This window comes from Dysidea avara, chromosome 12, assembly GCF_963678975.1.
Source record: "Dysidea avara chromosome 12, odDysAvar1.4, whole genome shotgun sequence".
NCBI classification, from domain to species: Eukaryota; Metazoa; Porifera; class Demospongiae; order Dictyoceratida; family Dysideidae; genus Dysidea; species Dysidea avara.
In genome coordinates this window covers 13,862,460-13,886,128 of record NC_089283.1, presented here as the reverse complement: position 1 = coordinate 13,886,128, position 23,669 = coordinate 13,862,460, and the positions used below count along the sequence as shown (strand labels likewise).

The following is a 23,669-nucleotide window of genomic DNA, read 5'->3' as shown; positions in this document are numbered from 1 at the left end:
AAGAAAACACACATAACAGTACAAGATAACATAGAAACAACACACTTAGCAACTGGCGCACCTGTAAGCGCATGCGTAGTTTTGCTGACTAATGGCGATATTTTCCTGAACCAAAAATCAGGAGTGTCAAACTAGTTGTTAACATTTTGTATAAACAGACTACTAGTTTGGCTTCTTGTCTAGGTCCTGACGGAGCCTTTTGTTAGAAATAATGTTTCTAGTGCTTGTGATATCAATTAAAAAACAAATTTTGTGACCACAGTGTCTTGCTTTAGGCCACATTGTAGTCATATTTCAACAACTATACGCATTATTCACAAATCCTCTTGTCAGTCCCTCACAAGTGATATTCTTCAATTCTTAGAATTATTAGTAAGTTCTCATGGCTCTTCATTGGTCTGATTTTTGGTTCATAGTTTTCACTAATTGGCATGGGGACAACTCATGTTTCCATAACAACATTTGAATTTCATGTCGATTAATGAGAAGTTAAGAATGCATAAATATTTGATAACAATGCATTAAGAAAAATCAAACCCCTAATCATGAAAAATGATTGATAGTGTACATGTGGGGTTTACAGTATCCCGTAACCTTAATGTCAGAGGGCTCAATAATACTCTAATAGAGCATTCAATTAATAGTCAGATTCATGAATTGTATGAGTCACTCAGCTATCCTAGTCTAAAATAATTATAAGATTTTGGCCTGACCTTGCTTTCAACTCAGCTTGTTAGGTCTGCTATTAGCAGCTGGCCTGTAGAAATGTGCCTGTAGCTCTGTGAAGGCCATAGGTGACTTGTTATACTATGGACAGTCCGGCAGAATGCTGAATGAAATGTGTATGTTTGTGAGATTCAACTAATCCTTGACAGGCTGTTATTTGGCATCATGCCAGAAAAATAACCATCCTTTGTGTTCTAATTTTGAAACCTAAGTAGCTGGTGCCATTTCACCTCCTTGATGTGAAATACTGAGTTCTTTGAATTTGAAGAAAAGCTTGGGCCTGAAACTCATTTAAAATTTTTCATATACATTAGGCAAATTATGTAGGTACTTCCATATAACTGGTGCACCCATCCTGGCTACATGTACAACTTTACACAAATCAATAATAAACATCTATGACAACAATATTATTTCATACATGTGTGGTCTAACACTCAACACATTGTAATGACAATATAAATTGTTTGTATACTAAGAAATTATTTACTGTCAATACACAATCATTCTCACAAAAATAATAGTGTTTAATATAGTGCTATATTACTACTAGCTAGGTAATTCACACGTCTTCTTCATTTGTGTTACTGGTGGCAATGTCAGTTTCAGTACTCATCAATTGTTTCAGTTGGGTCATTGCACTCTGTAAGAATATGTCCAGACTAGCTACTGAACTCTTCTTTTTTGCTTCAGCAACCTGTTATAAAATGATTTAGAATGTTAATATGCTTTATACTGACACTAACTTTCATTATGTCCTCCATTTTCTGTTGTACTTTCTCCCTAGTTTTCTCCACAGCTCTGTCAACTGCAGCTTGTGACAGTTCTCTTTCCTGTTTCAGTGCAAGCTGTAGTAGTTCCTATGGACATGTATAATACAACATGATCAACAAGTATAAGAAACAAGCACAGTAGGGATATTCACTTCTTATTGTTTTACAGTATTTGGACATTACGTACTACTCCGATCCAGCTTGTTTCACTACTTTTTATTGCAGCATTATACACTGTCCCTAATCTAATTTAAAGTTCCAAATTTTTTCTTATAGTTTGTGAAGTTTTTTTACAAGCTCATGACCACTAAATATCTGCTGAGTTACTCACAGCACTATTATACTGGATTATGACTCATAAAATAACAACTGATCAGTGGGCGTGGCTCTACATAAGCCTGCAGACAATAATGGACGTGGATTCGTGCATATCTACGGACTGGTAAATGGGCGTGGCTACCATATGTCTACAGACAGTAATTTACGTAAGTGGGCGTGGATTCGTGCATACCTACATACTGACGAATGGATGTGGCTACCATTTGTCTACAGGATGTAATTTACGTAGTGGGCGTGGCTCACGAAAGAAGCAGATCTACACTATGACATGTAGTAACACGTCCACATTTAATTTAGCACGTGGGGTCAGACCCGAATAATCTGTAAAGCAGGACCTGGATTACCCGACTCGGTTTAACATTGTTACTAAATAAACTATATTCATTGACTTACACATTGCTATATAGTTCACCGTGAGTTGCTCTCTCTGCTCGATATCAACAGCGAGTCACGTACGCATGTGTTTTTGGTGCACGTGTATTCGAATAGTTTGATGCAATATACACTGGTATGGAAGCCATACTGTAGTCTATTAACACTCAGCGATAGAACCTTGACTGATGGCCATGGTAAAGAAGGATAAAAGGTAAGACAATAGTGCAAGCATTGTATGCTTATCAATATACCAAAGGTTTTTTCTTAAGGGGGAACACTACTAATTCCTATGGCTTCACCTGAAAATAACTGCTTTCTACTGATCCCTGCTTGCTATCCATTATTTTTTGTATCAGATGCATTTATAGCACTAAGAAATCATCATCTCCAGTTAAAAACACTCACTAAAAGTTTCAGCTTTGTGTTTAAGACCAAAAAGTTGTAGAAACCTACACAGTTATGGAATTTATGAAACTAGTCTCTCAGTTTTAGTTCTATGGTGTTCAAACTTTATAATCTGCTACCTAAGTGGATTTGTAACAAAAGTATGGAAGCAATTTTTGAAATTTCTTTTTCAAATTAGCTGTGGAATTCTCAATATTTGTAAGAAAAAATTGATCCGGTTTTCTGGTGCTCTAGTAGTCGGGTAATAACATCATACGAAAATCTGATTCCATACTTTTCAAGATAATACTATGACAAGCCTCTGCAAAAATTTTTAGAGAGTTTCATCATCAGCTATAGAAGAAGAATCAATTTTACTGAAAAATGATAATTGTGCCATAGTTTACACATGCTTTGAAGATTTTTACTCAGATTTGCACTAAACAGATATTCAAGGCCTCAACTACAACATCAGTTATTGATCAGTTAGATAATAGTGTCTGTGTTGACTATAGAGCTTCACATAAAGACATGTTTTAAATCCACGGAAGCCATAGGACATAGTTGCCTGCCCCCTTAAGCGAACTAGAAACGTTTCTGCAAAAAAAATAGGGCTGTAGCTGTAGCCACTTATCCGCTACACTTGACTGAAGGTGTCAGGCAGGCAGGCAGGCAGGCAGGCAGGCAGGCAGGCAGGCAGGCAGGCAGGCAGGCAGGCAGGCAGGCAGGCAGGCAGGCAGGCAGGCAGGCAGGCAGGCAGGCAGGCAGGCAGGCAGGCAGGCAGGCAGGCAGTAGAAAATTCTGTTGAAGAATTTTTTTTCTAAATTCTGTAGCAACTTGATGCAAACGTTTCGGGTCGATCTGAAGACACTTTTGGATACCCAACCAATACTGTCATGTCGTTGTGAGGAAAAATCGTGGCAGGTTTTTGGGTTATATTATATCACGGATCGCCCCCACACCTTCGATGTCCCTAATATACAGTACTATCGTACTGTATGATACAGTAATGTGCTGTGCAGCCAAGTAGCCAGCTACCTGTTTAACCAAAAATTGAAATTAAGATACTCTAATAGAGCAGTCAGCACCAGTCATATACTCTAATAGAACATTCAAACAATAAATCAGGTCAGCTATAAGACAATAGCTACGCGAAGTTATCCATTAATGTTACAGCTATTTCTGGTCACCACATTTACATCACTAGTCAAAATACTAAGACTGCACCCTCTTTATTTACAGCTGAGTTACATTTTATAAGGCTATAACCACATGGAATTTCTCAATATCAAATACTTGTATGTACCTGTCCTCTTTGTCTTTCCTCAACTAAAGCTTGTTCAAGAGCTTCTTTGGCTTCTGACTCCTGCTTCTTGAATTCTTCCAGGTGAAGTTTCTAAATGAATAAAAATGGCAATAATGTGCTGTGTGCCTAATCAGATACTAAATTGTTTGGGACCTTTTGGTTAACAGCCAAATGCGCTAGCCCATTGCACCACAGGTGCTGCACATTAATTAATGAAATTGTTGCAGTATAAAAAGCAATTCTAAAGTTCAAACACAATATAAAAAGGAGGAAAAAAATACTTTCACACCTGGGTGGGCTTGAACCACCAACCTCTTGATTAACAGCCAAACATGCTAGGCCATTGCGCCACAGGTGCTGCACATTAACTAATGAAATTCTTGCACCAGTTGCAGTATAAAAAGCAATTCTAAATTTCAAACACAATATAAAATTTAAAAAGGAGAGATTTCGCACCTGGGTGGGCTTGAACCACCATCCTCTTGGTTAACAGCCAAACACGCTAGCCCATTGTGCCACAGGTGCTGCACATTAACTACTAAAATTGTTGCAGTATAAAAACAATTCTAAATTTCAAACACAATATAACATTTAAAAGGAGGAAAAAAGTACTTCCGCACCTGGGTGGGCTTGAACCACCAACCTCTTGGTTACAGCCAAACGCGCTAGCCCATTGCGCCACAGGTGCTGCACATTAACTACTAAAATTGTTGCAGTATAAAAAGCAATTCTAGAGTAAACTACATGCAATTTCAGAAAACTTTAAAAAGGAGAGAAAAAATACTTTCGCATCTGGGTGGGCTCGAACCACCTACCTTTTGAATACAATACCCATTGTGCCACAGGTGCTAAACATTAAACACTGAAATCATTGCAATAAAGAAAAGAATCTCAGAGTAAACTGCATGTACCACGAGGTCAATGCCACAGTATTTATACCCAATGACAAGGTCTCATAAAGCATGCTTACAGCAACCATATCACAGGATACCGTATCCCTTAAGAACTATGTAAAATTTTTACAGCTGGCAAAGCTAGCTAAGTTCTGAGGAAGTAGCAGGAAACAAATAATTCACATGTCTTGATCTATGCAACATATAAACAGTATGACTTACATTACCGTGGTGACTACTAACATGTACAAATACCACATCTCACTTTTAGCTGAAGTTCATACCTTAAGCTCTTCATTAGTAGCTTCTGATTGATGTCTTTCTTCTTCTAGTGCCTTGCTCAACGCTTCCTTTCCAGCTTCATGTTCACTCTGTGACCACACTTTACAACACAGCATGGTATTACAGTACAACTTCATACCTCTATGGCCTCCTTGAGCTTTTCTTCGTGTTTAGTTCTTTCTTCCTCTAAAGCAGCAGCTAACACTTGCTGGAAGAAAGAGACCAATGTTTATAAAACATTACAACAGTGACTTGGCCCATTTTATTGGATTACTAAGTATCAACAACAACAACACAGCATAATCTACTGCACAAACGTGACCCAACTATGTACATCTAAGTCTAATAATACAATTGCTGTGTCCAACTAACATACCTTCTGTTCTTCCTTAACAACTTCTAAGGCTGCTTCTGTTTTTTGTTGTGCCTTTTCTCTTTCCTCCTCCAAAGCTTTGAATAGTCTATCACTTTGATCCTAAATCATAAATAAATCATTTCTATACACAACAGTATTTCAACGAAAAAAAGGTTTCTTAAAACAAACCAAGACAGTGTGTTAGATATGTACATGATGCTTTACCTTTAAGAGTTGCTCACACTTTTCAGTTTCATTCTTAATAGCTTCAGTCAGTTGTCTCTCACATGACTCCCTCTCCTGACGGACTGACAACTTTGTTAGCTCCTAAACCACACAGAGAACAGTTTACTGTAACACTACAATACAAATGAACACAACAAGCATACCTTATACTCTTCCACTATTACTGCTAGTGCCTCATGTCCGGCTGAACGGATCTGCTCTACTTGTTCTGCATGAGCTTTCTACAGAAATATTACTACTGTGATAAAAAGGTTCTCGATGCCTCAGGAGGTGTATGTTCTATTAGGGTAGCACAGTATCAATCACTAGCAAGTACTGAAACTGTGACACTAGTATTGTCTTATCCCTGGTCACCCACATGTGTATTCATATGAATGACATCTGGTAGCAATGGTTTCAACCTCCATTCACACTACATCTCTACAATGTGCAAGTCATGCCAACCTGGCAGCACTGAAAAACAGGTCGATTAGCTTATGGTATATGAACACATTCAGGGCTGTCAAAACATGAATTGAAGATAATATACGTGCTAGTAATTCACTTGTTATGGATTCATAGTGAGTGTATTCTCTGTAGCTTAGAGTATTGTACAATTATAGATATGTACTGTTTTTTTTGATAGACTCTAATTTTTCACTCAGTCAATGCACTGACAATTCGTAGCCAAAAACAGAGCAGTGTACCCAACAACTAAATCACAAGCTGTAGTTCGTTTTGGCTGGCTCATCACTTTTGATACTTTCAGTTGTTTCAAGTTCAGTATTGGTTTGTTGTTAACACACACAAGTGCAAGCAAGGACTGTTAACAACAATGAGCTAATTATATATTTTATTGGAGCCAAAAAGTTGAGTATTGTCACCAGACTACCTCCATGTGACCAATCATGTGAGCGACTGTCTTGAGACTATGAGAGTAAGCTTGGGGACTATATATAATTCCCGAGGGATGGACTATGTGTGTCTGTCTGTCTCCCTGATGATGGTGTATGTGCCTAAAGTTCCTTATGGCTCAAGTCAAGCATGAACATTTGCACATCTACATACCTCCATTTCTTCATATCTCTTCTTTTGCTCCTCCAGAGCTACAGTTTCCTCCTGTAACTGTCTCTCAAGGTCCTCTCGTTGTCCAACTAACAACTCATGATCCTATGAATAAACAAACAAAGAATAAACAACAATACTCTGTATACATAGTTTGATGTATAGACTGCACTCTAAGTGAAAATTCAATTGGTAATAAAAGTGTTAAATCTATGGTACTTAACACAACAGTTGTATACTACTGCATCTACAACACAAGTACTTTTTGGATTCTCAGTTTCTCTTGTTCTGATAGTGATAGTTTTGCCTCCATCTGGGCAACCTGTTCTTGTAGCTGTGAGTTCTGATCAGACACCTACACGTGATACAAGGGTAACAGTTCAACAAATTCCAAGGAGGCACACACAAAGCAAAGCCTTTGGTCATGTCATGCCTACCCAATGAACCAGCACTGGGACAACTGAGCAGCAAAGTAAACCACAGGAGGCTGTACCATATCTCATAGGTGACTTTGAAGTCCCACCTGGACCTTTGCCACTTGTGAAATGTGAACAGTTGACATTAATACCTGTAAGTATCCACAGTTGAGTGGGCTTCTTCCCCAATTGAATCAAAACTGATTACCAGGCCAATGCTCTAGCCACTTTGCTATGCTGCCCCTCACACACACACACATACACACTACAGTACACACACACACACACACACACACACACACACACACACACACACACACACACACACACACACACACACACACACACACACACACACACAGACCTCTTTATGTTCCACTTCCAATTGTGAATGTTCACTCTTCAACTGGTTTAGTTCCTGCTGTACCTGCTGGTTGGCAGCATTAACACTAGCAGCACTGACACTAGCAGCAACTGGTACAATGGGCTAGTGAAGAACAACAACATAACCAAGTAACTCCTTAGTACTATTTAGTGAATGTATGGGAGTGTAAATATACATCAAGATTGGTAAGACTTTTATATACCACCTTTCAGTACTGCAAACACAGTGCCTTTTTTTCCAGGCTCAGTGAACACTCATCACCCCTCCCTTGCATTTCTACAAACACTGATCACTACAAGACTAGTACACTTTATCCCCATGACTTGATAGAGATCCTAACTGGAACACTTATCCTAATTGTATTATGATTGTATACAATGTCTGGCCCCTGAACCCATTAGATGTTTGCCTTCCCAAGAAAACAAACGTGTCTGGTCTATTTTGCTTTTTACTACTGGGCTATAAATTCTGTTATCAAATGTCAGATGCATACAGAACAATTCACACTAACACATCACATTCATATATACCTCATTAGACGGTAGTGATTGCTCAAAGGAAGCAAAGCTGTCCTACAATGTACAGCATTAATTAGAATAACTCACAATTATATACAGTGGAACCTGTCAGTGGTCACCATTAAATATCCTAGACAAGTGGGCTTTCTTTACAAGCAGTTACACCAATTCAGGACAGGTTCTACTGTAGCAAATAGGTATTACCTGTCGGGAGGATGTCAGCGTTGTATCACTAATTGGAGCAGAGAACAAATTCTCTTCCTTCACAACTTGTTGCTGTGGCTACCAAACAAACACACACATACATATTTACATGAACCAATCACAGAGTTAGGATAACTTCGTAGTAAGCACACAGTTACACGTGTTAATCACATACAGCAGTGGGACATTACGGAATGGACTGGAAAACCGACTGAGTTATACAAGCCAATTTACCAGTATTGGTATTGCAGCTCAAAAGAAATATTGCACAAGTCTCTGTGCATGATTACAAAGTGTGCTCGAGCTGATATTACACTTAAAGCTAGTCTACTAGTGACAGCAAAGTGTTAGTATTGTATATTATAAGTAACACAGTACAAATTCTATTTGTAGCAGAAAGCCTTGCCAGCTGACTGACTACAACAAAGAGTGCACCTTTAACCGAGCAGATAAAGTTAACTACAGGGATGAATATCAGCACAAGCACGTTTCAAGATTGTGTTCAGAAGTTTGTTTACTGTTGTTATAACATGTGATATTGCTTTGAACCAGCCAATTATGGCAAATATTCCAGTCCATACAGTGCTTTACTCATATCCTACAGTAGTGTTTGCTTCCAATTAAAAACTTCAATAAATTGTTACTAAAAAGTCCTTTTTGATTGATGTGGAAGTTGTAATAAATGTATATAGACTATATACTTATACGCAAAAAAAATCACTGGAAAATAAAGGAATCCACCAGAAGCCACTTAACTCACTAAGCACATATCCATGTAGTACATAACTTAGATGCAAAGTATTCACAAAACTATTTTAACAAATAAACACACAATGTCTACAAGTATGTAACAAACATTAACCTCTTTATTGACCACTTCAGTGCTAGCCTCAAATGCATTCTGAACTGCTGTCGGCTGTAAATTAACAAACTGTAATAACCACATGTACTACTAGCTAGGCTCTACTACTAGCACAGATTGTAACACAATAATTAGAAAGTTGCAAACAGCAAGTTGATCTTACTGATATGTAAATAGCCTCCTGTTTGTCAGCCATCTGTGTGTGTGTGCGCACGCGCGCTTGTGTACGCGAGTGCCAAATACTAAATTTACCTGGTTACTAGCTGGAGGTGGAGACTCTTCAAATTTGGCAAAAATGTCATCATCAGCATTTTGGTCTGCTGTCGTTTGTTGCTCCCTTGGGGCAGGAGGTGTGGCCACAGCAACTGGCTGTGCTATCGGCTGAGTGGATGGCTGTTGGCCTGTCTGAGGTTGCTATATGTGTGTGGAAACCATTTATAATATTAATACCTCTAAAGGACATACTGACTTAGACGAACATAAATTACAGCCAACAGAACTATAGGTCTATTATGCCACAGCACACAAATGGTAGTATTAAACTTGTACAGTACAGTACATACCTGTACAGCAGCATTGGGTGGCTGGGTAGCGGCTGGTTGTTGTTGTTGCTGCTGCTGTTGTTGTTGAAGTTGTGCTGTCATCTGTTGGATGGCTTGTTGCAATTGCTGGTACTGTTGTACGCCAAGTTTCAGTTTACTCTGCAACTGAGCAATGTTCTGTTCCTGATTGGGATGTTTCTGCAACTCCTTCAAGTGCTGATTACCCATCAGTAGCTGTTGATGAAGCTGCTGTAATCGCTGCTTGCTTTGCTGAAGCTGGATCGCCATGTTAGTGTTGATACTACCGGATGCTGGTGTAGTTTGTGGTACAGGTGTAGTCTGTGGTACAGGTGTAGTCTGTGGTACAGGTGTAGTCTGTGGTACAGCTGTAGGTTTAGTTTTAACAGAAGTACGCCGAGAACCTAAAAGAGTATACGTGCATATAGGCATGCAATGTATATTATGTACGTACATACGTACGTACATATATACATTTATACATGCATAAACACACAAATTAAAATCACATCCTAAGCCCACTTAAATGTAACTAAAGCAAAAAAAAAAATCATTATTCAATGCACCAACAAACATTTTCACAATTTTAGCAAAATTTTAAACTCTTAATTTCACTACACACACACACACACACACGCATACATGCAAACAGGACAGCACACCACATACAGTACACATGTGCCATACCCACACATACAGTATGGCTTTTTTAAAGTCAAAAATGGTCGCCATAATACCAGTATGGCATCCCTTCAATGACTAATCTACTATATACCTCCTTCATCCTGCAATTAGAAGCCATTGTGGTCTAAGCAAACACACTTCAATCAAATGATCATACAAGAAATCATAATTTGACATAAACTGTACATAGTTTGACATAAACCAAATACACATACACTACAGATAAGGCATAACCATTGTAGAACAATCTCCTAGCTACTATATATATAGAAAAGCACTTATAATAAATACACAAAATTTTAATATAATTCTCCATGTATATACACTGTAGGGCCATGCACGGCACTAAGATTTAAATATAGTAGTTCCTTTTTGAAGGATAACACCCAACAAAAAAGCGAAACACTAATGTACACGTCACATATACCCTACCACTGGTTGGCGGGGGTGCTACAGTACCCCATGGAGCTGGTGCTTGTACCGGGGTGGAAGGCTGTGACTGTTGTTGTTGTTGCTGCTGCTGCTGCTGTTGTTGTACCTGCTGTTTAGCTTGAGCTGGAGCTGGGGCTGGCGATGCTGTCTATATTGTAGATTTACAATAGTAGTAACACAGTGTACATTCAAAAATGACTATGCATCCATTTAATAACTGAAATTAATAGTACCAGGTGAGTGAAAAAATACAGGATGCATTTACTCCAGTAAAGCTGTTCTTCCATGCAAGAGCATATTATAAAACCACGTACAAATATAACAAGCACACAAAGTACAGAAACAGTAAGTACAACACAAGCACAGTTACAGAGATACAGTACTGTACACACCACAAACGTTCCATACAAAATATTATACGTCATTACAGAGGCATATTGATCTGTGCAAATTTATTACTTTGCGCGTAGTTTGGGGTTCAGTGTAGGCACACAACTCACCTCAAAATCGCCAAAGTTGGCCCATTCTTCACCCTACACAGGAAAACAAGGTGGTAATGACACTTCCTTCAATGCGAAAAAAGTTCAGATGTGTGCCGTGTTGTGCACCTAAACACTTTCTGCTCGCGTTAAAGATTATTATAGGGATGATTACTCTACCTTTCCGGATCTTGTGTTATCAAAACTGGCCCATTCGGACATCTTTCTTTTCCCTACATGCGAACAGTTTTATAGGCGCTTATATTAGAGGTCACGTGATCATTACTTTTTGTCGTAAAACTGGTCACGTGGTATGGAATGGCACTAGTCGCAGGCAAGTACATTCTCACTACAGCCGTTGGTGCTTTAACCGCTGCCGTCCTGGCGGCTAATATGCGATGGTTCTCGGGAAGCAATCCTAAGCATGACTTTGAGTTGTTGAGAAAGGCGAAATTGGTCCGTCTGGACGGAAGCAATGAACAAATCAGCGGGCAAGACTTGTGGAGGGACAATGGAGCTGTGATAATGGTTATCAGAAGACCTGGATGATCCCTATGTCGCCAGGTGAATCTCGCAATTGCACACACCATTCACAGATCCAAATAATAAGAAATACCTGAAGTTATGCACCTATCAATGTAAACCTCACTACCACAGGTACGGGCTGAGGTGGGGATTTGCATCCCTGACAATTACAATTCCCCACCTACTGGGGAAGTACTAGCAATATGAACCCCCACATACCCCGACAAATCTCCCAGTAGTGAAACCCGGGTTAGTTAGTCTCACGTTGCCAGACCCTTTCCACGCAGCCGCTTATCGATTGGAGATTATAAACGGTGCGCTACAAGGGTCCGGAGTAGTTCGTGATTTAAAAAAATATTAAGGTAAGTAAGGGGGTTTCCGGACAGCTGCGTATTCCAGACACTTCATTTATAATCCGCTACTGAAGGATGGAATGGAAACCAATCAGGCTATGGTTTGAGTACCTAAGTACCCCACTTGTGTGCTATAAAATACCAAAGTTTTATCTCGATAGCTTCAAGGATTACTGAGATTCGTCATGATTTGCTTGCGCATGTAGAATATTTTTGTGTAAAAAACTTTCTATACGCGTGTTAACAGTAGATTGAGGGCATCTTTCGTAATTCTAAATGACCATATGCACCACAAATTGTCAATCACACTATACAGTGAACGGATATACAGTTTAGAGATAGTACAACTGGGTTCCAAGCCCATTACCTGCGTCGTGTCAACTTGAATGCACAATCAACACAACCAGCAGCCCGGAGAAGCCCGCAGCAAGGATCCGCTGGGCCACATTGCTAAAGTATGCTGTTTGTGTGTTAAGGTAAGGGCTGGTACAGATTTCCAGACAGTAGATCAAACGTCTCATCTTCGAAAGCGTTGTAAGACAACTGCAAGCATAACGCAATTCTGCTGCTAAAAAAAATCGCTGCCATAACCAAAGTAACCAGCCAAACAAAACGCTATCAGTCTCTGCTGGGCCACGGCACTCAGTGGAGTGTAGCAATTCCCATAGCAATGCCAGGTACACCTACTTTTACTGGTGTCCGGAAACCCCAGCCACATAAATTTTTAGCGTTTTCTCAAATTGCAAGTTTAGGCCGTTCTTTCTCCTAGCACCCTATACTTTGCCACTCACAATTTATACCACTGATAGCCTAGTTCATTGGCTACAATTCGGCACCAAGCATGTTAGAATCTGTTCTTCTCTCAAGGAGAAATAAACAATTTTCTAACACATGTAAAAACTTTGTCCGGAAACGCCCGCCCCTACCTTACTCTCACCAGTGGTTGGTGAGTGTTAATTGGCTCACACGATCCTTTAATCGCCAAAATAGTGTAATTACTGAAGAAGACCTCTGGGAAAGACAACTACCAACCCATGTGGGTTTTGCCTTCTCCCTACCATTGAATCTTCAACAAGTACGGTTGAATATAGACAAACATGCTCGGTTCATCTTGCTTTACAGGGAAAGTAGACGGAAGATATTGAATGGATTTGCTAATCAGAATAGGCTAAAGGTTCGAGGGAAGATCCGTTGCATTTTGTCCCTTTGTATCTTTGTATCTTAGGTGTTACTCAGTCAACCAATCGTCACCAATAACCTGTTGAAAATTTTTACGTTCACGAACTACTCCAGACCCTTGTAGCGCGCCACTTATAATCTCCAATCGATAAGCGGCTGCGCAGAAAGGGTCTGGCCACGCGAGACTAGGGGTTAGTGGGGCTATGCACAGTCGCATCACTAGTATATGAGTAGCTATTCCGGTTGCAAGTTACTTCGAGCAGGTTTTAGTGATACAGATAGAAGTCAGCATCCATGAAATGCTGCATTGGTGTGCTTCTTAGACAATGACAAATCTCACCACCTCAGGGAAACTTAGTGGTCCATTCCCCCTACCAACCCCACCCTCAGCCCGTACCTGTGGTAGTCGGGCATTACTTTGATAGGTACATTTTATGAGCCTTTGTAACAGTGGCTAGAATCATCTGCAATCAAATCAAGCCTTTGTTGATGCTCGGATATACACCTTGTTGTTGACTAGAAGAAATTTGTTTTGCAGCATAAAGAATGTACCAACTACGCAATGTAATTTTGAAGAACGATTCTCATGTCACAACTCTTCAATGCTGATTACCAGTTTTTCATCTTGGCATTGCTGTACAGTAGTGACAAATCAGGACACGTTAGAGTTTGTAGTCGTAATATGCCATAATTGCTGTGGTGTAGCTCATCTATATTGTGTACAAGTTAGTGCTAAAACGAATTAGCAATTTTTATTATTCGAATAGTTGTGAACAAAACAACCGAATATTCCATTATTCTTTAAGCATGCATTTCTGTTGAATAAGTACTAAAAACCTTTGCTAGGAAGCAAGGTAAAGCTTGAGAGCTAATTCTATCCCTTCTAAATAGAACTTTACAGCATAAATATACCACTTTGTTTATAATCTTAAGTTTCAAGGTTGGCTTTATCCATCTAATCACAGTGTACAAAATGCTAACGAATATTTGAATGGTGTGTTAACAAATCGAATAGTGTCATGGCCGACCGAATAGTCAAATAACTGAATAATCGTTTTAGCACTAGTATAAGTTGCAACATATTAAATTTCTCACACCTGCTCTTGTCACCGTTTTCCTTGCTACATCTATGATGTGTCTTTGGCACCTACCAACTTTTTAATAAAGTATTGTTGGATACATCCATTGCATATTTTGTTTTTTTTCAATGTGTTGCATTCCAAGATTTCTCGTTATGTATTGATTTAGCATTACATACTATGCATAATACTGTATTAAAGCCAGTCATGAGTGAGCTTAATAATAATTATTTGCTGGGTACTTTATGCCAAAATAAAGAATACTTATCCTGGTGTACTTGAGGTTACGGGATACTGTAAACCCCACATGTACACTATTAATCATTTTTCATGATTAGGGGTTTGATTTTTCTTAATGCATTGTTATCAAATATTTATGTATTAACTTCTCATGAATCGAATGGAATTCAAATGTTGCTATGGAAACATGAGTTGTCCCCATGCCAATTAGTGAAAACTGTGAACCAAAAATCAGACCAATGAAGAACTATGAGAACTTACTAACAATTCTAAGGTTTGGAGAACATCACTTGTGAGGGACTGACAAGGGGATTTGTGAATAGTGTGTATAGTTGCTGAAATATGGCTACAAATGGCCTAAAGCAAGACACTGTGGTCACAAAATTAATTTTTATATTCATATCACAAACACTATATAGAAACATTATTTCTATCAAATGGCTCCGTCAAGCCCTAGACAAGGAGCCAAACTAGTAATCTGTTTACACAAAATGTTAACAACTTGTTCAACAGTCCTGATTTTTGGTTCAGGACCATTAGTCAGCAAAACTATGCATGTGCTTACAGTTGTACCAGTTGCTAAGTGTGTTGTATCTATGTTATCTTGTACTGTTACGTGTGTTTTCTTGTAACTGTCCAGTCAGCACACTATTATTCTCCCAACAATTTAAGCCTGTTACCAGCTGATACACAACACAACAACACCAAGCCCACCTGAATTGGACTTTATCCACAATGATGTCACAGAGCACAAGATGGCCGCATTATTTGGGGGACTAATGTACAGGCGCCTATGGAGAAATTGTTTTGATCTATCATATTTCACTCATGAAGCAAAATACCGACCAGTAGCCAACGGGTATGGATATAAAGTAACAGAAGTCATTGCAAACAAGTGTCATCGAAAATCTTCCAGCGTGGGATACAAATCATTCATTGTGTTATCTTGTAACCATACCTGTTGCTTAGAGGTCAATATCTCCTTCCTTGGCTGAAATATGATTGATCAAAACAATTTCTCCATAGGCACCTGTTCATTAGTACCCCAAATAACACAGCCATCTTGTGCTCATGACGTCATTGTGGATAAAGTCCATAGAGGCTGTGTTATACACGTCATGTTTCATTGCTGCAAGTAACTCAAAGTGAGAATTCCAGACTGTTGTATGTAAGTAGCACGCCCACCACCATCTTGCTTAATTTCATCCTCCGCCTAGGATAAATGCCTGAGCCTGAATAGATGCTGGACTTAAAACATTGTGTCCACAATCACTTATTGGAAGAACACACCTGAGCTTCTATATGGATAGTTTAAACTATGTAACTATGTATATAATCAAGGGACAATGGTGTTTGAGGTTTGCATTTGTAAACAAAATTTTAGGATTGAGTATATAATGTATTAAGCCTGAGGGGACTTTAGTATCATGAATTGGGTCTTTTCGAGGAGGCAATTTTGGTAGATTGACAATTATCCACAAAAAAAATCCCCTCAAAACTTGTAGCTCAATCAAAATGATTTTGTTTGAGTACTGTAATTGCATAAAAGATACTGAAGAAGCAAAAATTTTCCACCTCGAAATTTTGGGTGGTGACAATCTGCAAAAAACATTTCCCCCTTGAAAAAAATCCCAATAATTTGCCCTTGACCACAACTCAGTTAACCTTGCCTCTCAAAACTTATGTGACTAAGTGATCAGTGTTGTTTATCATGTAGGAGGCCGCTGGGCTTTCTGGTTTAAAGTCAGAATTGGATAAATATGGAGTCTCCTTATATGGCATTGTACATGAAAAGATTGGAGTAAAGAAGTTTCAACCATATTTAAATGGCGAAATTTTCTTAGATGAAAAGGTACGTAAACCGGGAAAATACTGAATGTAACTATGGTGAGCATTACTGCTAATACATTATTATAGAAAGTGTTCTATGGTACTGAGCAGAGATGGATGGGGTTGCTTGGTAAGTTAGTTTGCAATGCTGTGATTGTAAGGTTACTGCTACTTGTGTTGTGCAATCATGTTGCTTGGTAACAGCAGCCAGCTACACAACTTGTTAGACAGGTTATCCCCACATATGAATTATAAGGTCTTTTTCTGATACACTAAGAATATCTACGTACCTAAAGTGTCACAACTATGTTGCTACTGGGACACTTACATATATGGTAAAGACAGAAAGTATTGATTTGTATATATAGCAATATTGGGAAAGTTTCTTTTTCCTGTTTCAGCTTTCAATTCCCCAGAATTACACAAAGAAATGAATTCATTAACAGCCATACAATAAAAGATAGGGAAAAATATTGATAATTCCTCTTACTCGCAGGGATCTTCTTGCCTGCAGGATTTGTGCTAAATATGTCTTCAAGAATTTCAAATGGCATCATGAAAGCCGAAACGACAATCACAGCAGCTCAAGCAATAGCCAAGGTTACCACAAGTACATGTACAAAATGTAGTATAGCTATTTGGGATGCATACAGTAAGTAGGAGACTAACTTGGTAGGAGAACACCTTGTAGGTGCCTGTGCCTAGTATCACGTGGTCAGACTCTACTCTCCCAACAGTACTTATCAATTAGAGATTATAAGTGTCATATGGACAGTAGAATCTGGCCACATGACACTAACCTGTGCTGGGCCTACGTATGAAAAATCTGGAAGGTACAAAGAAACTGCATCTGTGGGACCATGTTTGGTAGCTACTATATATATCTTCCAATGTTGGCTAGATGATATAAGCTTCGTAGGTTCCCTTGGATTTCTCTGTATTTTCGATCTCTTTAGCTAGCCAGATATTTAATGCATTTAAATTTCAATGAAAATTTTCCTACTGCCAAATTTAGTTTCCTGTCCAATTTTCTGCTTATACAGTACAGAGTTAAAACTTTGTACAAATCAAAATGAAGCGAATTTATATGCACAAGAAGATGACAATAACAGCAAAGCATTTGCAAATGTCTGATTGTTCTATTAGCTGCGTTTTCTATCAGCATTTAAAACCAAGTGTTCTGTTAGCTAAAATACTAAAAAGTCACTGATAAAGAGTTTGATACTGAATACGTATATGTGACCATCTCAGCAAAAACCACACAAGCATGTGTATTGAGAAAAACAAAATTTAAAAATAATTCATAAAATTACGCATGCTACAAGAAAAATATGCAAGTATTTATTGGGTCAGTACTCAAAGAAGGAAGACTCAAATCAATTACCATCTTATTCATCTGATCATGGAGAGTTCAAAAATGTTTTTTCGGTCCTGTACCTCCAATGGTATGCGTGAAATGTGTGTTTGTTTACAACGCGGTAAATGTAAACAAGATCATCATTTCTTCTACCAAACCGCCTTCATATTCATATGTGCAAGTGACTACAGGGCTAACACTATACCTTGGTTGATTTACTAATCCATGGTGAACATTGTAAGCCAAATTGCAATGTTGTGGACAAATCCAAACGGATGTTATGGCTGCAAATATAAGCGCCTGTAGTTTATTTTCAGTACAGTTGCTATACAAATTGATTATCTCACTCTTCCTACTGTCTAGCACCATAATTCCAAAATTATTCATCCCAAAAGGCTAAAACTTTGGTGATACATTCCTTGGACACTGCAGATAATGCTGAGAAAATTTAAATTCCGAAATTGTGTGAACTTTGCTGAGACAGTCACAAATATATCTAACGTGCATTTCTTTTAAAGCCCATCTCTAATACCTAATTGGGGAAAAATAAGATGGACAAGACGTTAGGATATTTAGCCCTTAAATATTTCCAAGTCTAATTGTTATTCTTTATAAGGATGGCTTTTTACAACTGTCCTTTAAACTCCTGTTCTTATTAGGGATTATCCCAAATAAGGATAGGAGTTTAAAGGACAGTTGTAAAAGGACTACCTTCAGCAAAACTACCACACATGATGAAATTCATTACATTTTTTAACCCAACATAGTAGTACATTATGGACATGTGATAGAAGGAAACAAACTGTTGTGCTAATAAAGATAATTAGATAATGAGTTCCCTGACACTTTGCCATATTCATTGCACACATGATGAGCTTGTTTTTCTATCCTTTTATCAAGTAAGGTAAAATGAAAGTAATTGTTATGCATTGTCTGATAAAGGAACTCAGCATTTTGGACACCTGAAATAATAACCTGGTAAACTCTTTTAGGAATGAATTAAATGAAGCATACATGGTATGCATTATGTGTTCTGAGAATGTTAATGCTATACAGTATGTATGTGTCTGTTGTACAGTTGCTATGCCACCAGCATGATTTGGATAGCTATAATTATCATACAGTATGGTGTTATTGTATATTAGGGATCATGGAGGTTTGGGCTTTTTTCCTAACATTATCACCCAAAAAAAAAACCCAAAAAAAAAAACCTGCATCTTGCCAGTATTGGTTAGGCATAGCCAAGCCCATAGTGTCTTCAGAGCAACCCTAAACCCTTCCAACAAATTCTATTATACTTTCAGCCAAGCATAACTCAACAATGGATAAGGCTACAAGCTTGATTTCTTCACATTGCTTCATCCCAAGATGTGCCTTTTGCCAACTGCAGTACGTACAATAAATGTATCATGGACTTCCCTTTGTCCTCCTTTGTGTCCCAGTTCTTTTTGCTGACATTGCAAAGTGTTAATTTGTGATACGGCTTTTCTGTACTAGCTATCATGCATTTTCTGTAGCGACTGGATTGATTGCAAAGACACTTCTCGTGTATCTGGAGGTACAGGCTAGGGCTGAAACAAATACTAATACTCGACGAGTACTCATTAAGGATTTGGTACTCGGATAGTAAAATTGGTACTCGAGTACTCATTAAGATCACATGACCCAGCTCACATGATGTATTTGTCATCAGGGAGTGACACAAAGAAGGCTATAGAGTTTGATTGGCATAAGTTTTTTTGTCAAGGACACTAACATCAATACTTTAATACAGTGTGTGTATCATTGTTGTTACTTGAAAAGCTGTAAACTGTTTAAGGTTGGTACAAAACATGTCAAATGGGTATGACTACATGCAACTAGTATTCCTGAGTACTCCAATCATTAACTCTAGAGAGTAGCGTAAGTCGTCTATTATTGGCAGGTGCCAATTATCAGCACTTGTAAACTATAGAGGATACAGGGTATATGGAGGCTACCAAGTTCTACAATGGGCTGTTATATCCTCTAAAACATTTCTTAGAATCGTTTTAATTCAGTGATTATTGTTGTTAAAGCGCTATACAAACCATTCATGGAATTGCATACAAATAATTTTGTATTGGAAACCAGTATGCTTTTACGTCTAACCTGAATATCTCTTGAATGGCTGGCCTCATCTTCGTAAAACTTCTGTGGAGTTATCCAAGGACTACACCTCTCATAAAGTTTCACAAAGAACCAATGAGCCATCATGGAGTTACACACAAATGTGCCGATAATTGGTCAATGACGGAAGTACAGTTGCCGATAATAGGTACCCCATGCCAATAATTGGCACACGATAGGTATTACGATTTTCCTCATAACAAGATGTTCACTCACGTGAGATAATTAAAATTTGGTATGCTAATAGATGAAGGACTGTTCTGTTAAATGGTTCAAACCGGAAGTTCATACGCCAATGAATTAAGGAATTTAAATTGTGTGACTAAATGGTGCCAATAATTGGCGACTTACGCTACTCGGATACTAAAAGGCTATGCCTAGTACAAACAGTCTGTCTTATTATACTACATTTTTCTTTGATCCCTAACCCAACTTTAAAATTTCAAATTTTACTCCTTTTTTTGAATGAGGGGTAACTGAATCACCTTATAATTATATCGATACCCATGTGTTCAATTACAATTTTGTAAAGCTATTAAGGGGTGGTCCACAATTTTCAGCTGTTTTGCGAGCATACCCATACACTAGGGGGTAAATCGCATGTACACTTTTTTTAAATGCCAATCACGTGAGTTGGAAAGAAATCTGAATTTTAGTCTGCTACTGCTACATGATTAATGCAATCCAGTGTCCATTTAAACGGAGCTGATGCTGTTAATGCATGGGCCCAAGCCAACATGATTAGAAATGGCCCGGTATGCTTTGATCGGCGAACTCTGGAAAACGATGTAGGGCTACCAATGAAATGAGGCTTTATTAGCTAAAGGAAAGACAAAGATAAGCCAATTGAATCATGTTTCAAACTACAGGTTAGATAGTTATCAAAGTGATAACACATACTACAGGCTTCATATACTTTTATTACTTACATTAGTCTTAGCCTAGCGATAAACAATTACAACTGAATAGTAGACAGTGATTGTTGCTCTTGTTTTCTACCTGCAGAAGGTATTGTTGTGGGTTTAGGAATGCTATTGAGTATGGGATGTGAGTACTAATTTGTTGACACTACATAGTTGTGGGTTGACCGTAGAAAAAACCTGTCTCTGCAGAGGTACCCAAATCTCCTGACTCCAGTCCACCTCAGACTATGGTGAATACCCAACAAACTAGTACTGCTGTTGCTACTGCCAGTAGTGGGTTGTATGAACACATTGATGAAGAAGGCCAAGAACGAGTTGTTTCCGTGATGTGTATATGCACATTTGAATGTGCATCAGGTTAATGGTAATGCCTGGTGTATGTAGGAACGTTTCCTTCAGGGTATCAGCTTCAAAAGCATCATTAAGCCCTAAGATGCCTAAACAACAAAACAAACACCATAACATGATACTTAAAATGTATCCATGTATCTGTTCTGCTATACAATTCACCATACAGTATGTGTCAATATTTATGCAATGCACTTTGGGCCGGGGGGAAGGGATTAGAAAAAAGAGTACTCTTTGTACACTCGCAAAAAAGTTGAAAATTGTGGACCACCCCTAAATTAAATTATTACAGGATTGCTGAAATTCAGTGTATTGATGTCTTATATTCGAGCAACTTATTATGAAGGATTCAGTGGGGACCTGCGAGGTGAAGGACGATTACTAGGTAAGTAGCTGAATTGTGTGAAAAGGATAATGTTTGTTACCTTTTTCTTGCCTTTAGGTGGCACCATTGTGATAGGCCCTGGGGACCAGGGTATTTTGTTTGAATACCACTCGATGGAATTTGGAGATCATGCAGATCGTAATGACATTTTAGAAGCTGTTAAGAAGATCAGCAAATAAGCAAAAAAAAAAAAGCAGTTCTATATTTATACATACACTTTAATGACGATGTTAAAGTAAACTGTTACAGTCCTTGACATCTGATCACATGTGTAGCATAAATAACACAAAACTAAACTTCGTGGAACAGCTGCTCGGGTTACACATTGTCAGTGTATTGTATGACTGATTAAGTTACAGTATGCTACAATGAGTAGTTACTTATTATTGTTATGTATTGTACAGTTTTTTTGCAACCTTCTGAAGTCTTACAGTGGTGACAAGTCGTTGAACTTCATGGGATCCCAGACCATACCACATCTAGAGACTGTTACAATAATGTTTCAACATTGACACAGTAATTCTGTATAAACCATGCCAATGTTGTATAGTGAAAGGGTGAAAGGTTTGCAGTGTAAATCAAGATTCCCCAGATAACTATATAGGAATCAATATTATGACTGCCTACTCCAATGTGTTAAGGAGTGAAATTGTGTTGCTTGGGTATAGCAAAGAAAAGTGCCAAAACAAAACTTATATGTTTTCTAAAGGTGTAACCATGTGTAGTAGCTATGGTTGTGTCAAATGCCCACATATAATGCATATATAATATTACCAGTAATTGTCGAGCTAAAAGTCTTGTACCTACCTGTACTATGATTCTTGGAGACTTGCATGTATGGGCTAATACACTATTGTATTTTGGTGTTGCAGATATAGAAAGGTATGACAGACATTTGCACAAAGCACGGTGATGATAAATATACAGCTAGTGAGTGAAAAGCTTAGAGGTAGCCATGAGCATGTTTATAGAGAAGCAGAGCAAAACAGATCAATTATTGGCATGCATCAAAATGATCAAATCCTCTATATACCCACTCCAGTCACATGGTATGATGTGTTAAGTATAGAGTTCCTAACTTGGTTTGTGTTTGTGGAGGAAGTGGTCCCATGTACATGTAAAGTAATGGAATTTCTTTTGATAGAATATCATGCCATGTAGTAAGCAAAGTGTATACAACCAGCTAATTCCTTTTATAGTAGCTACCATACCATTGCAGGAAACAAGTTGTCATTCTAAACTAATGTTGCTACTTTTCCAAGTAAGAAGTGTGCAAGTAACAATGACAGTCTGTCTATAGCTAGCAACATGTGGAATAAGTTTAGTGCAGGGTAAAGGAATTTATTCAAGGTTTGGAATTGACTTGTATGCTTTTAACATAAGCCATGTAACAAGTCATACCCCACTGCTGTTAGCAATATCCCATGTGTAGTAACTATGGTTGTGTCAAGTGTCTGTATATAATGCATATATAATATTGCCTAGCTAATTAATTAAGTGTGCACCATAATAATATGCTTAGAGTGCAGTTATTGTGAAAACACTTTCCTTTGACCTTTTCCAGCTACTTTTAATTTTCCAATTCTTCCACTCCCTCCATGTTACTGTCATCTATTAGCTCTTATATAGGTTTGTAGTCAACAGTATTTTTAGAATTGTGTGCCCACACTCTCTAGATCTGTACCTCATGTTTGTATAAGTTTCTATGTCGTAAAGCATCTGTTGTAAAGTTATTATTTGTTTTGTACTGATATACTTGTACTGTTTGATAGCAACTTCATTGTTGCAATTATGCTTTGTTTTTGTATCTTATGCTATTCTAGGCGATATACTCCTATAGATGTTTGCCTTTCATTTACTCACTTACTCTTTGTGGTTAAAAAAAGTAAAATAAAGTCTACCTGTATAGGTCTACATGCTTAATATAAGTCTACTTTGTATATCCGGTCGCACATACACTGTTTGTTAGTGTAGGTTGTATCTTGTGTCTAATTTATATAATCTATGGTTACTGTAAACCCTTGATGTATTTAATAGTT

The 23,669-nt window shown here is 38.1% G+C and overlaps 2 protein-coding genes and 1 non-coding gene across 5 annotated transcripts; 1 reads left to right on the top strand and 2 right to left on the bottom strand.

Moving 5' to 3' along the window:
* Positions 1–1,094: 1,094 nt before the first annotated feature.
* Positions 1,095–11,545, bottom strand: LOC136241669 (coiled-coil domain-containing protein 91-like). Of its 3 annotated transcripts, none has more exons than XM_066032922.1 (19): positions 11,444–11,545; positions 11,285–11,317; positions 10,785–10,932; positions 9,672–10,072; positions 9,361–9,522; positions 9,109–9,162; positions 8,247–8,324; positions 8,055–8,096; positions 7,504–7,626; positions 6,986–7,078; positions 6,727–6,828; positions 5,823–5,900; positions 5,659–5,760; positions 5,455–5,553; positions 5,218–5,286; positions 5,081–5,167; positions 3,904–3,993; positions 1,473–1,586; positions 1,095–1,423 (listed from the first exon to the last, which is right to left on the bottom strand). In XM_066032922.1, exons 1-19 carry the CDS (start codon positions 11,483–11,485, stop codon positions 1,289–1,291), a joined length of 2,052 nt encoding a protein of 683 aa, XP_065888994.1. In that variant the 5' UTR covers positions 11,486–11,545; the 3' UTR covers positions 1,095–1,288. The 3 variants fall into 3 exon arrangements, with proteins under 3 accessions (XP_065888994.1, XP_065888995.1, XP_065888996.1); XM_066032923.1 differs by having other exon boundaries at positions 9,672–10,036; XM_066032924.1 differs by having other exon boundaries at positions 9,672–10,018.
* Positions 4,355–4,428, bottom strand: Trnan-guu (transfer RNA asparagine (anticodon GUU)). Its single transcript has one exon. It is a non-coding gene; the product is annotated as a tRNA-Asn (tRNA).
* On the top strand, positions 11,534–21,926 carry LOC136241670 (peroxiredoxin-like 2A). The gene is given in 5 exon segments (XM_066032925.1): positions 11,534–11,827; positions 16,357–16,491; positions 16,557–16,599; positions 21,538–21,630; positions 21,688–21,926. Coding segments are annotated over 5 exon segments (639 nt in total). The 5' UTR covers positions 11,534–11,581; the 3' UTR covers positions 21,810–21,926.
* Positions 21,927–23,669: the final 1,743 nt, after the last annotated feature.